General features: G+C 37.1%; 1 protein-coding gene across 8 annotated transcripts in view; it reads right to left on the bottom strand.

Annotated features, from left to right (window-relative positions):
• The window catches only part of LOC112568816 (deleted in malignant brain tumors 1 protein-like), a 28,203-nt gene that overhangs the window by 8,900 nt on the left and 5,514 nt on the right, over positions 1–13,789 (bottom strand). For 2 of the 8 annotated variants that reach the window (XM_025246313.1, XM_025246307.1), the window contains exons 6-19: positions 12,599–12,771; positions 11,890–12,040; positions 10,339–10,511; positions 9,666–9,813; positions 7,684–7,856; positions 7,056–7,203; positions 6,467–6,639; positions 5,882–6,029; positions 4,498–4,670; positions 3,600–3,747; positions 2,132–2,298; positions 1,049–1,196; positions 722–894; positions 97–244 (exon numbers count right to left, since the gene is read on the bottom strand). In XM_025246313.1, the coding sequence (XP_025102098.1) occupies positions 97–244; positions 722–894; positions 1,049–1,196; positions 2,132–2,298; positions 3,600–3,747; positions 4,498–4,670; positions 5,882–6,029; positions 6,467–6,639; positions 7,056–7,203; positions 7,684–7,856; positions 9,666–9,813; positions 10,339–10,511; positions 11,890–12,040; positions 12,599–12,771 (2,244 nt within the window). The remainder of the gene's footprint in view (positions 1–96; positions 245–721; positions 895–1,048; positions 1,197–2,131; positions 2,299–3,599; positions 3,748–4,497; positions 4,671–5,881; positions 6,030–6,466; positions 6,640–7,055; positions 7,204–7,683; positions 7,857–9,665; positions 9,814–10,338; positions 10,512–11,889; positions 12,041–12,598; positions 12,772–13,789) is intronic. The other 6 variants (XM_025246309.1, XM_025246308.1, XM_025246314.1 and 3 more) reach the window with 6 other exon arrangements.

Below are 13,789 nucleotides of genomic sequence, written 5' to 3' on the forward strand. Positions count from 1 at the left end.
TTGCAGTAATCAAGATGTATTATCTCTTACAGACTAACCAATGTGCGAAATAAAAGACAAGCCCAAGCTGATGGTTAGCACAAAAAACACACTCACCTGTTAAAGCCTAACATTCTGCAGGCAACTTGAGCTCCTGTTTTCCAGAAGTTGTGTCCACACACTGTTCCCCATTCTCCATTGAAATACACCTCTAGACGTCCTGCGGCCTTTGTCCCGTTTACCAGGCGAACTTTCATTGGCTCAGCTGTCAGCATCGTTAAAAAATAGTTCTGTTAAATAAAAAACCTAATGTAGTATGAAATAATATTGTAATATGAAACGTTTTATAAATCTCATTTGAAAAATGATTTTAATATTCAAAGTAAATATATTAAATTGAACAAGTGTTTTTATGAATGATCAGAGGTGACGACTTGGCATTATTTTGGAGACCTGTAACTCGACTGTAACAACAACATGTCTAACTAATTTTGGATGCACCGTTCTATGGTTCTTACTATTCTTACAGGCGTCGACAAACATCTTGAAAGCGAGCGCAGCTACAAAGGTAGAGAGGTTTAACAAAGCAGCGGTCGAGTTCGTTTACAGTGCAACCTGTTAAAGATAATGTGGCGAAAACCTCGTGTATGTGTGTGTAGAGAAACTAAATGTATACAGTATCTTGTAATGAGGGTAATTTATACATATGAGGGTGTTTCTCAATTATGTTACTTGTTCTTACTGATGTTACAGATGACACCAACACCTGTGCAGTAGCTCCTGCCGTGTGGGTAGAAAACACTGTGAGGACACTGGTCTAGGCTGGTTTCGTCTCCCTTGCAATGGATCCTGCTGAGTAGAATGGGACCTGAACCTTGTCCGTATCTGGCGGAGTCGGCAGCTGCTGCATCAGTGCTGTCGATAAAAGATTTTACAAGAGTTTTAAGTACATTAGCATAACAATCATTTTTCATCATTTCAAATAATATTCTGTATGATATGATTGAGACTATTCACAAATTATTTGAAGTATATATTTTCCATGTGCAATGAAAATAAAAATACTCACTTGTTAAAACCTAACATCGTGCAGGCAACCCTAGCGTCTCTTTTTTTAAATCCTCCGCTACACACTGTTCCCCACTGTCCATTAAAGTATATCTCTAGACGTCCCGACGACTTCGTCCCGTTGACCACACGAGCTTTCAGTGGCTCACCTGATGATATCATGAAATAAATAGTTGTCCTAGTTCAAAAGGGAATGCATTTCTTCTGTCTCATCATTATGATTTAAACTACAATTTTACCATATTGCGCGCCTTGTTAAATATTTTGCGGCCTTATGCTTTACTGGGGTGAGAATCAATAAGAAAAAAGAGCATAAACAGAAGAAGAACAAAAGAAGCAGTAGATAAAAGAAAAAAAAGCAGATAGACAAAGAAGAAAAAGAAACACAAGAATTACAAGAAGAAGCAGCAGGGAAAAAAATAGAAGAAGATCCAGGAAAACCGACGCAGAAGAAGAAGTAGAAGAAATAGAAGCAGAAGAAGACGCACAAAAAAAGAAGTAAAAGAACAAGAACAGCAAGAACAAGAACAGAAACAAGAACAACAAAAACAGGAACAACAAGAAGAACAAGAACATAAAGAACAGGAATAACAACAAGAGCAACAACAACAACAAGAAGAACATTAACAAGAACACAAATGAGGAATAATAACACTATGAGCAACAAAAACAGTTATATAATGTGTATTTGGATTCATAATGAAACTTAATTTTAACGAATCAACACTTTTATACGCATCGTTTGTTAAATATATAATTAACTACCGTCTCTTACTTTAATTTCAAGTTTTTGAAGAGTTATATTACGGTTGTAGCTGTGTTTAAAAGTGAATTTTAATGAAACATTTTTTATAGTTTTTACTTTTGTTACACCGACATCTTGTGAATAAGCTCAGATGTGTACAATACTGTAATAGAGCATTCCGCAAGCTGGTTTCTGTTTTAAATTAAACCAACTTGTTAGAAAAAATGTGCTTTTATCAATTTGAGTGTGTGTGGACGAAAAAGGTGCTTACAGTACCTTGTAAGTACGAGAAAAAAAAAGTATTTTATGCTGTTTCTTAGTTTCGTTTCTTGCTCTTACCGATGTCACAGATGACACCAACATCTTCTCCGTGACTACAGCCACTCGGGTAGAAAGAACTGCACTGTTCCAGACTGTTTTGTTTGGCCTCACAGTCCCAGCTTCTAAGTAAAACGCGACCTGAACCTTCTCCGTATATTTCAGAGCTGACAACTGCTGCTTCAGTGCTGTCAATAAAAAAAATTTCAAGACTTTTAAAATACTTGAGCATTCAGTGATTTGTTAATTTTTCGATCAAATATGCTTTCAACAATATTTTGACTAGTTACTAAGAGTAAGACGTCATATATAAGAGAAAGCCGCCACAAGCGAGAAACGTCAGGGATCGCCAGGTGCGAGCTGAGGGCGTCAGGCGAGTGACAGTAGCGAACGCGAGATACGAGCCTTGGCTGTCAAGGGTCAACTGCCGCGGGTAGGCCACTGTAGGAATCGAGAGATGCGAGTGTCGGGTGTCAGCGCTGAACCACTGCGGATGAGTGGGCAATGGTAGTCATAGGTCGCGAGGGGTAGCTGACAGTGTCGTGGAAGCAGGTGACAGTCAAAAACTCGAGGTACGAGCTCTGGCTGTCGGTAGTGATCTGCTACATTCCGAGCAGGCCACAGCGCATTAAGATGTCAAGGTGTGGTCAGCTGGAAGGCATCCGATCTAATTCTCGGAAAAGAAAGAAACGTTACGTGACGTCAGACGGAAAGGTCGTGAAATCGGAGAGGCGAACATCGACAGTAATGGTTATGGTAGCTCTCACCCTTGGTAACACATAGGTTTGGTCGACGGGCTATTAAGTGACATCATCGGTTCGGTAATAAACCGGGTAGAGAGAGCCTCAGGTATCGATGGGTCATTGGACCCGATCTCTGTTGATTGGGTAAAGCGTCAGCGGATGTCTTGGTCTGGGGACACGAAGTTTCGATAACGAGGCGAGCGTGAACTTAAAAGTGCTGCAGCATTGCTTACGGCTTTAAACGGAGCACAGAAAATGTATCGAGTGGAATGGACAGAAGCAGGCCAACGAGCTTAAGGCACATCTCATTTCAGACCCTATCATCAAACTATCCGACCCTTCTAAACAGTTTTGCCTACGAACAGACTCCAGCGAATGTGGTCTAGGGGTCGTGCAGGACTGGACTACCAGGGCTTCTGCATACGCAAAATATTGCGTACAGTAGAATTAAAAGTTCGGAGGACCCCTTTAATTTTCGCCAATGGGGTCCCCTTCAAATTTGGGCGAAGAACAGGGACCCCTTAAAAATCTGAAGGGGTCCCTGGGACCCCAAAGAATTTAGCCTTAGCAAAAGCCCTGACTACTATATCATGTCGTGCGTTAGTGTATTCTGATCTCTGAACATCCCATATCTTGGGGTGGTGGTAGTCAATATATGTTATCAGTTACACATACACATTTCAACGCAAAATATCGGTGTTGATATGTAATGCCATGCTAATACTTTGCGAAAAAAAACTACTCACTTGTTAAAGCCTAACATCCCGCAGACCACTTGAGCATCATCTTTTCCGAATGCATCGTCACACACTGTTCCCCATTCTCCATTAAAATATATCTCTAGACGGCCAGCCGTGATTGTCCCATTAACCAGTCGAGCTTTCACTGGCTCAGCTGGTGGTGACATAAAACAAATAAGTATCTTTGTTATAAACTGTACTGATTTCTATTTTTGTTTACTTAAAGACGTTCAATCGATAGCACTTATCTATTTCTTAATGTATGTGTTATCTTCGTAAATATTGATTCCTTCAATGTGTGTTTAATTGCATGATCAAACGCCATTTTGACGACTTAGCACTTTTGGTGTGCCACGTTATTAGACTTAACAGACCCTTCTACCTCTACCTCTAATTGTAAGTTTGTTATAACACCTGCAGTACAACTATAACTGCTACATAAAAAATAATATATTATGTCTTTTCTATATTATGTAATATTTTATTGTTCTTAAAAATGTTACAGGAGACACAGACATCTAGTAAATTAGGGAGTCAAACGAGTAGGAAACTGAATTGTGTTTGTTAGGTTTTATTCCACTACAATCCAGCTTATTCAGATCAACGTGAATGAAATTCTTGAGCTTTTGTTCGTTCATGTGTGTAAACTAGGAAGATGTATACAGTCCTTTGTACCTACGACATACATATAAGGGTGTTTCTTAGTCAGGGCTTCTGCTAAAGGTAAATTCTTTGGGGTCCCAAGGACCCCTTCTTCAGATTTTTAAGGGGTCCCTGTTCTTCGCCCAAATTTGAAGGGGACCCCATTGGCGAAAATTGAAGGGGTCCTCCGAACTTTTAATGCATACTGTACGCAATTTTTTGCGTAAGCAGAAGCCCTGTTAGTAATGTTTCTTGTTCTTACTGTGGTCACAGATGACACCAACATCACTCGAGTGACTGCAGTCGTGTGGGTAGAAAGTCAAAGAGGAGCACTGTTCCAGGCTGGTTTCCTCCCCACTACAACTTATGTCGTCAAGTACAACTTGACCTGAACCTCCTCCGTATCTGGCTGAACCGACAGCTTTTGCTCTAGTGCTGTCGAATGAAGAATATATATATACACGCTGTTAAATACTTTCAAAATGTAATCATTTGTTATCTTTTTCCATCAAAATCCCCCTTGATTTGATTGAGACTTTTTAATGTTTGTTCTTCTGAAAGAGCGTCAGTGTCCTGTACTGCAGTGTAAGCTTCTGCCCATTAAAAGCAAAAGATACAGTCTGCCAACTACATACTAGTGGCCGAGCTATGCTTTATTGTCTTCCCAGGTTCCTGCCCTGACTATTTCTCTAAGGTTTTGTTCACCTATGTCCCGGACAAACAAGAACTTTTTTCGTCTGATGAGCTAACTACTCCTGTCACCACCACCACCACCACCACCACAACAACAGCAACAACAACAACAACAACAAGAACAAATGTTTACAGGATTTAAAGTTACTTTTAAGCAAATTAATAAAACTCTCTTCATTCCCATATTTATCACCTACTTACTTTTGAATCCTTCAAATCTGCACTGAAAACACACCCTTCTTGAGAATTACTCCGAACACCAGCCCACTAATGCTAATCATTCACCTCCTCCCATTTTCCACTTATTGCTACATTCCTACTCGGCTTATTCTGCGAAATTGTAAGTATTCTTGGTTTAAACTGTCGTCAGTACTGTTGTTTATTCTTCCGTCCATCGCATACTCCATATTATCCTTGTCTCATTTATATATTTCTGTATTCGAGAGAAATAAATTATTTCCAAAAGAATGTTACAAACATATAAAGATATTAAAGCGTAGTAATATAACAACCCAACGGTTGGCTATTTGGATGCCTTTGTTGGTAAATACCTTTACTGCGTGTTTGTCAACAAGTAGTTGCACAGCCTTAATTAAGTCACGTGCATCAGGTTCCCCCAAAGACACCTTTGCTTATATAAACATCTCATCTTTAAGTATGGTTGTTGATATCCTGTCACTCTGATTCCGTTTTTACTTAACATATATCACCCTTTCATCAAGAATAACCATTTTGTCTGGCCATTTACAAAACTTGACTATTGAATTCGGGGGCTTTAACTTTGTTTCCTACTTTCTGAACTTCACCTACACTGTAGGTGGGAGTAATCAAGATGTATGATCTTGTACACAACAAACAATGTGTTAAAGAAACGGCAGAAAAAGGGTCAGAATCAGAGCTTCTGTAAATGTATCTCGACCCACGCCGATGGTTAACTCAAATAACATACTCACCTGTTAAAGCCTAACATTCTGCAGGCAACTTGAGCTTCTGTTTTCCAGAAGTTGTGTCCACACACTGTTCCCCATTCTCCATTGAAATACACCTCTAGACGTCCTGCGGCCTTTGTCCCGTTTACCAGGCGAACTTTCATAGGCTCAGCTGTCAGCATCATTAAAAAAATCGTTATCTTCAATTAAAAAATAATGTATTTTGTTTTAAAGAGTCATGTTTTATTTATTAGTAAATATTGATTACAAAAATGTGTTAGGCGTCACGACTTGACACTTAATCTGAGACCTGCAGGACGACTGTAGCAAATGAATAACTTACTTTTGATGTAGTATTTTATTGTTCTTACAATTGGTATAGGCGTCAGCGACATCTTTTGAGTGAGCGCAGTTACATAGGTAGAAACGTCCAATAGTCCATGGTTCAGGGTTTTTTTTATTATTATTATTAACAACAATCCAATTTTTTAAAGAGAATGTGGCCTGAACCTTGCGTGTGTGCGTGTGTGTAGACGCAAACGATTCATACAGTAAATATCACAAGTCATACATATAATGGTGTTTCTCAGTAATGTTTTGCGTTTTTACTGTGGTCACAGATGACACCAACATCACTCGAGTGACTGCAGTCGTGTGGGTAGAAAGTCAAACGAGAGCACTGTTCCAGGCTGGTTTCCCACCCACCACAGCTTATAGTACCAAGTACAACTTGACCTGAACCTCCTCCGTATCTGACTGTGCTGATAGCTGTTTGTTTAAAGCTGTTAAATAAAGATTCAATAGAAGCTGTTTTAATACTTTAGCATTGCAATCATTTGTTATTTTTTCATCGAATTCCCGCTTAATCGGACTGAGACTTTTAACTGATTAATTAAACTAATGTTTAATGATAAACCCATCACTTTTAATACGTTTTTACTTAGCATATATCATTCTTTCATTAAGTATAAACATTTTGTCTGACCATCGACATCATTTGACAATCGCACGTCGGGGGCTGTTACATTGTGTCTTCCTTTCTGAACTTCACCTACATTGGAGGTGGAAGTAATCAAGATGTGATATCTTGCACTCAGCAAACACTGTGTTACAGAAAAGGCAGATTAAAGGTTAGAAACATAGGTCCCCTAAATGTATGACAACCCATGCTGACAGTCAATGCAAATAATATACTCACCTGTTAAAGCCTAACATTCTGCAGGCAACTTGAGCTCCTCTTTTCCAGAAGCTGTGTCCACACACTGTTCCCCATTCTCCATTGAAATACACCTCTAGACGTCCTGCGACATTTGTCCCGTTTACCAGGCGAACTTTCATTGGCTCAGCTGTCAGCATCATTAAAAAATAGTTCTCTTACAAAAAGAGGGAATGTGTTTTGAAATGTTATTGTATTGAGGCACGTTTCAAGAATTTCATCTAAATTAAAGACTTAAATATTCTTAGTGAAAATTGATTCCAAAAATATGTGTTTGAGTAGATGATCAGACGTCACGATCTGGCACTTTTTTGTGACCTGTAATATGACTATAACAACAAGATAATAACTAACTTTCAATGTAGTTTTTTTGTGGTTCTTACTACAGGCGTCAGCGACATCTTCAAAGTGAGTGCAGTTACGTAGGTGAAAAACTCGAATAAAGCATTGCTCAGGTTGGTTTGTATACCACTACTACCAAATTCGTTAAAGAGAATGTGGCTTAACCTTATATATGTGTGTGTGTGAGTGTAGATAAAATAGATGTATACAGTATCTTAAGACAATTCATACATATGAGGGTGTTTGTCAGTTATGTTTTTGTTCTTACTGATGTTACAGATGACACCAACATCTGTGCAGTAGCTCCAGCCATGTGGGTAGAAAACACTGTGAGAGCACTGCTCCAGGCTGGTTTCATCCCCTCTACAATACATGCTGCTAAGTAAAATACGACCTGAACCTTGTCCGTATCTGTGAGACCCGACAACTGCTGCTTGAGTGCTGTTAATAAAGAGTTTTACAAACTGGTAAAGTACAAAAGCATAGCAATCATTTGTTATATTTTCAATGTCCTGTTTTGTTTATTTGACACTAATCACTAATTTTTTAAAGTATTCTTTTGTTGATCGGGTGTAATGGTTGTATTCTGTAGTTGAATACAAACTCATCAAATTATAAATGAAATAAAAGAACCTTCAAACCATTTACCTCAGTTGCAGTGCAATTTAATTTTCATTATTCTTTACTTAATAATTTATACTCTATACTTTACTATAGTGATTGTCTATTATACGAAATTTTCTTGACTCAGTAGGTGGTGTCGCGATAGTTAATTCAATTTATTTTAGAATTTAAAAAAAAACATTATTCTAAGGTCACTTTATTTATATATCAACACATTTTATTAGTACCTGACTAATAAGGTTAAAGGGATTGTAAAGGCAAAATTAAACTGCTTAGAATCTCGTAAAGAGTAGGATACATTTGAATTTCGTCTATTTTCGCGTTTGTTCACATGAAAAAAAATTGAAGGTTTTGTAGCATGTTGTGTTTAATAAAAGAAATTACATAGCCTCTTTCGTTTACTTACACAAAGTCTCGTTCTCCGTCACGTGACCTTATGACATATGACCAAGACTGCTTACAAGTGAAACTGACTGTTTTCTATAATGTTTAAAACTGTGCTTTGAAAAGTTCACTTTAAAACCTAAATAAACTCACGAGACACCACCTATGATGACGTCAAATCTTCGCAATGACATCAGACACTTCCTGTACGTCACCGACTGACGTCACACCCAAACTGACGTCACACCCAGACTCGTCTGCTTGACCATCTCGGGAAGCTATCGTGGTTACTCGGCGGAAGGACACAAGGGTCGATTTCACTGGACTTTTTTTCAATTTTTATAAACATCGGCAACCGAAATAGTGCTAATAAGTCTAATTAAGTGAGAAACGAATCATTTATTTCTCCTGTATTTCTCTCGTGCTCTGTAATTGTAACTAAATATATTTTTGAAACGGATAAACAGTACCACTATTATTTTATGGCAAATTTAGTAAAGATTTTTGTTCATTTTTGTGTACAACTAAATGTTGGAACAGACAAACCTGAGCCCACTGTGTTCACTTGGCGCATGGATTTCATTGTATTCTTATTTATTTTACTTAAAGTCTTAGTTCTTGTCTGTCGAACGGTTTACATCGGAGAGAAGAGAAATAGCTACAGAGGACAGCTATGCATTTATAAACATATTAGCTTTGTTATTTAGAGACCGATGATTAGCTGTTAAGATTGCTTCCGTTCAACAACTGCTTTTCTGCATTTCATGCCACATGCAAGTTTTTATTAAGACACCTTGGTTTATGTTGACCTGACAGTTTTCGTCTACTGAAAAGTATGTGCTTGAGGGTTTTTTTTTTCCTCGATAGTTAATTTGTTCGTTACTGTTTATCAAATAAAGAGTACATTTCGCCTGAGCAAAAACAGTTCTCTCATTTTGAGTAGTTATTGAAACCCTTGTCTCAATCATTTTTACCTTATGTTATTACATGGTTGTTATTTACTTGTAGCACTTGTTCTCTTTTCTCTCAAGATGTATATTCCTTTCACCGATTAAAAACATTTCACTACTTACACGACTTGACCATTACAGGTCGTGCGTTAGTTCCTAAACACCATTCACACTAATGATGTTTAAAACATAACAATTAATGTATAATAAAAAAAACCCCAACAATTTATAATCACAATGCCCATGAGTATATCACATCACTTGCCAATGGTTAATAAAATAAAATACTCACGTGTTAAAACCTAACATCCTGCAGGCCACCCTAGCGTTCCTTTCTTTGAACTCAGTGTTACAGACTGTCCCCCATTTTCCATTGAAATATATCTCGAGACGTCCCGCCGATTTTGTCCCGTTAACCAGACGAGCTTTCAGTGGCTCAGCTAATAATATCATAAAAAATAGTCATATTTGTTCAAAAGAGAATGTATTTCCTCAAGCTATTTTAATAAGACATATTTCATCAATATCTAAACTACGATTTTACAATATTTCACGCCCTGAATTATATGATGTGTGTTTGACTGTATTATCAAACTTCATTTTAATGATTCGGTACTTTTATGAACATCGTTAGTTAAATATATCATTAACTAATGCTTCTAACTTTAGTATCATTTTTAAGAATTGTATTACGGCTGTAAATATGACTTAAAGTAAAAATTTTAATAAAAATTTTGATGGTTCTTACTATTGTTACAGAAGACACGGACATCTTGTGAATGAGCGCAGTTACGTGTGTACAATATTGTAATAAAGCATTCCGCTAGCTAGGTTTTGTTTTACATTAAACCTACTTGTTAACGAAAATGTGACATGTGTGCGCGTGTTTGTGTGTAAACAAAAATACCTGTACTTTGTAACTACTATGCAAAATGCTGTTTTTTAGTTTTGTTTCCTGCTCTTACTGATGTTACAGACGACACCAACATCTTCGTGGTGACCGCAGCCACGCGGGTACAAAGCACTGTGAGAGCACTGCTCCAGGCTGGTTTCATTCCCCTTACAGTACAAGTCACTAAGTACAATGGGACCTGAACCCTGACCGTATGTGCCAGAGCCCACAACTGCTGCTTCAGTACTGTCAACAGAAAGTTCTACAAGCTTTTAAAATACTTTAGAATAGCAATAATTTTTTTTATCGAAATATCGGATATGATTTAGTCTATTTACTGAATAATAAAGCTTTTGTTCTCCAGATCGCGTTTCATCATTGTGTGCTGCAACAGAAAAGTAAGCTTAATAATTAATCAATAAATAAAATAAAACAAATGTAAAGTCTCTTAACGCCGTTGTAGTGTTGTTTCATTTGCCTTTCTTTTAAAAACCAATCTCACATTAGATTTAGGTGATTTATGGGCTTAGAATTGTTATGACAATTAACGGAGGATAGTTATTGCAGAAATATATATATATCTAACAAATGTTATATATTGATAGAAGGTTTCCCGTTGGGATGGCTTCCGCTTATTAAAACCTTTTATGCATAGTTGTACCTTCTTGTGTGTCAGGTTCCCCTCAAAACACATTTGTTTACGGTAACCAAAGCTAGTCAGTGACGAAATGGTTTCTATTGCTGTTATGTCTGAAATCTTTATTTTTTTTTTTGATAGTTAATTATAAATCAAAGTACACACTTCTCGAGAAAGCTTTTGCGTCTTGAAAGTAGACATTTATTGCATTATCTCAATACTTTATCACTTTGGGTGGTTATCTTGACTATGGTAGGTCGTGCTGTGTCTTTTAGTCTTTGAACATCACCCACCTTTGGGTTTGTCGCAGTGAATATACGTAATCAGTTACACAAAAAATCGAGTATTAGAGAAAAGACAAATAAACATCAATAAATAAGAAGTTATTTCAGTGCTGCGTTTGTTTGTATTTCTTTTAAAACTCGAATTTATAGTTAAGCTAAGTAAAACAATTTTATTCATTAAACATATAGTGTCATTAGAATAAATTAAACTTGTTTAATAAAATTGTTTTAAAAAATCCTTTAAAAATATGTTTAATTTGTTAATATATAAACATGTCTCCCACACGTACTTAACTAACAAATAAAAAGAAATGCTCCTGTTCATATTACAAATTTGTGTCACGGGCATGCAGTAACACAATTACATTATAGTTAACTCGGTGATACGAAGAATGTGAGATTGTTGGACAACTGAAGGTTGATGCAGGCGAACCCGGCTCCATTGTGTTCACATTACTCCATGGACTTCATTGTACACTTATTTTGTTTTACTTACATTCTTTCATCATGTCTGTCTGTACTTTTATATCCGTTACAAACGACCCAATTAACAGAAGACAGTTATGTATTTTTAAATATATATTAGCATATATAGTTGGTTTAAATCAATATTTTTATCAGGTACATATAAACATTTCTAAGTAAAGTGCCCGCGTTGATATGGTATCTCACGCTGATGCTTAACGAAAAAAAAAATACTTACTTGTTAAAGCCTAACATCCTGCAGGCCACTTGAGCTTCCTCTTTTTCAAATCTATTGTCACACACTGTTCCCCATTCTCCATCGTAATTTATTTCTAGACGTCCAGCTGCAGCTGTCCCGTTAACCAGGCGAGCTCTCACTGACTCAGCTGCTGGTATAATAAAATTATAGTTTTCTTTGCTCAAAAGAGTATGTATCTCCATTTGCTACTTTAATTCGAGACGTTTTATCAATAGAGTTTTTAATTATTGTCTTCAAGTAACCGATGTCTTCGTAAACGTTTATTCCTGTGTGTTTGATTGGATGATTAAACGTCTTTTCAACGAGTCACCACGTTAGCTGCGCCATGTTAGTAAACTAAACACTCCACTACAGATTCTACCTCTATTATTAAGTTTGTTATGAGACATACAATACGACTATAAATACGATTTAAAAACAAATATATTATGTGTATATAATTTAATGATTCATTACTATTTTTACAGGACACACAGACATCTTTTGAATCAGTGTCACATGAGTAGGAAACTGAGTTTTTCTAGTTTGTTTCAATTCCACTACGATCCAACTTGCTTAGATGTGAATTTAACCTGTTAAGCGTTGGTTTGTGTGTTTCTCTGTGTGCGTGGACGAAAAAATGGATACAGTGCCCTGTACCTATGACATACATATAATGGTGTTTCTCAGTAATGTTTTGCGTTCTTACTGTGGTTGCAGATGACACCAACATCTCTCGAGTGACTGCAGTCGTGTGGGTAGAAAGTAAATCGAACGCACTGTTCCAGGCTGGTTTCCTCCCCACTACAGCTCATGTCGCCAAGTACAACTTGACCTGAACCTCCTCCGTATCTGGCTGTGCTGATAGCTGTTACTCTAGTTCTGTACAATAAATAAGTAATACATACGCGCTGTTAAGTACTGTAGCATTGCAATCATTTGTTATCTTTTTCATCCATTTTACTGATTATTTAAACTATTATTCTTACGATCACACATCATTATTCTGTGCTGCAGTGCGATTGTCAGCTCATAAACAAAAAGTAAAGATACAGTCTGTCAACTACAGACTAGTGTGCGTGCTATGTTTAAACTTTTTTGCTGGCTCCTGCCCTGACTATTTCTCTGATATTCTCTTCCCCTATGTCCAAGCCAAACAAGATTCTTTTTTTGTCTGATGACCGTAAAGTAAGGGCTGTTTTTATTTTCCTTAATGAAGACTTCTTTGTAGTAGATATCCAGTGATGATTTGATATTATACTATCACTAGGTGCCGACACACACGCCTTCCCCCTGGTGGAAAGCAGGTGATTTCACAAAATCTCTAGTTCTAATTTAAAGTATTTATGAACTATAAGGAACAGAGATGCCACTTTTAAATATCAATAGGGAACAACCTTCTGTGAGGTGTTAAGAGTATGTAACTGTTTCGAGTGAAGAAAAAATAATGTGTATTTTGTGAGGATAAATGTTACACGCTCGCGTTTTGATGGTTGCGTAGGTATTTGTACTCGCGTTCACAAGCTTTCCCAACGGATGTTAATAAATAAATATTAAATTAAATCAGCAGAGATTGGCGAAAAAGCTTAATAATGAAATTTAACAGTTCCAAAGCAGAATAAAAGCTCATGAAAACTATTTGTCGATGACACAGTTCAAACGTGCAAATTACCGTATGGTGTCCTAGGTGAGCATGAAAGTGTATTTTCTGCTAAATCCAGTGGTATATAGCATAGCAGTGTCGGGTTTATGATAGACAACCGTTTTGCGGGCAAAGACATCGACCCTTTATCAAAAGTTGGTGCGAGCGTGCAAACACAATCGCGGCTAATGCAAGTAATGTGTACTTGAGTGCCCAGATGAAATAAAAACTTACTCTTCATTTTTAACTATTACCTGA

This window comes from Pomacea canaliculata, linkage group LG7, assembly GCF_003073045.1.
Source record: "Pomacea canaliculata isolate SZHN2017 linkage group LG7, ASM307304v1, whole genome shotgun sequence".
NCBI lineage: Eukaryota > Metazoa > Mollusca > Gastropoda > Architaenioglossa > Ampullariidae > Pomacea > Pomacea canaliculata.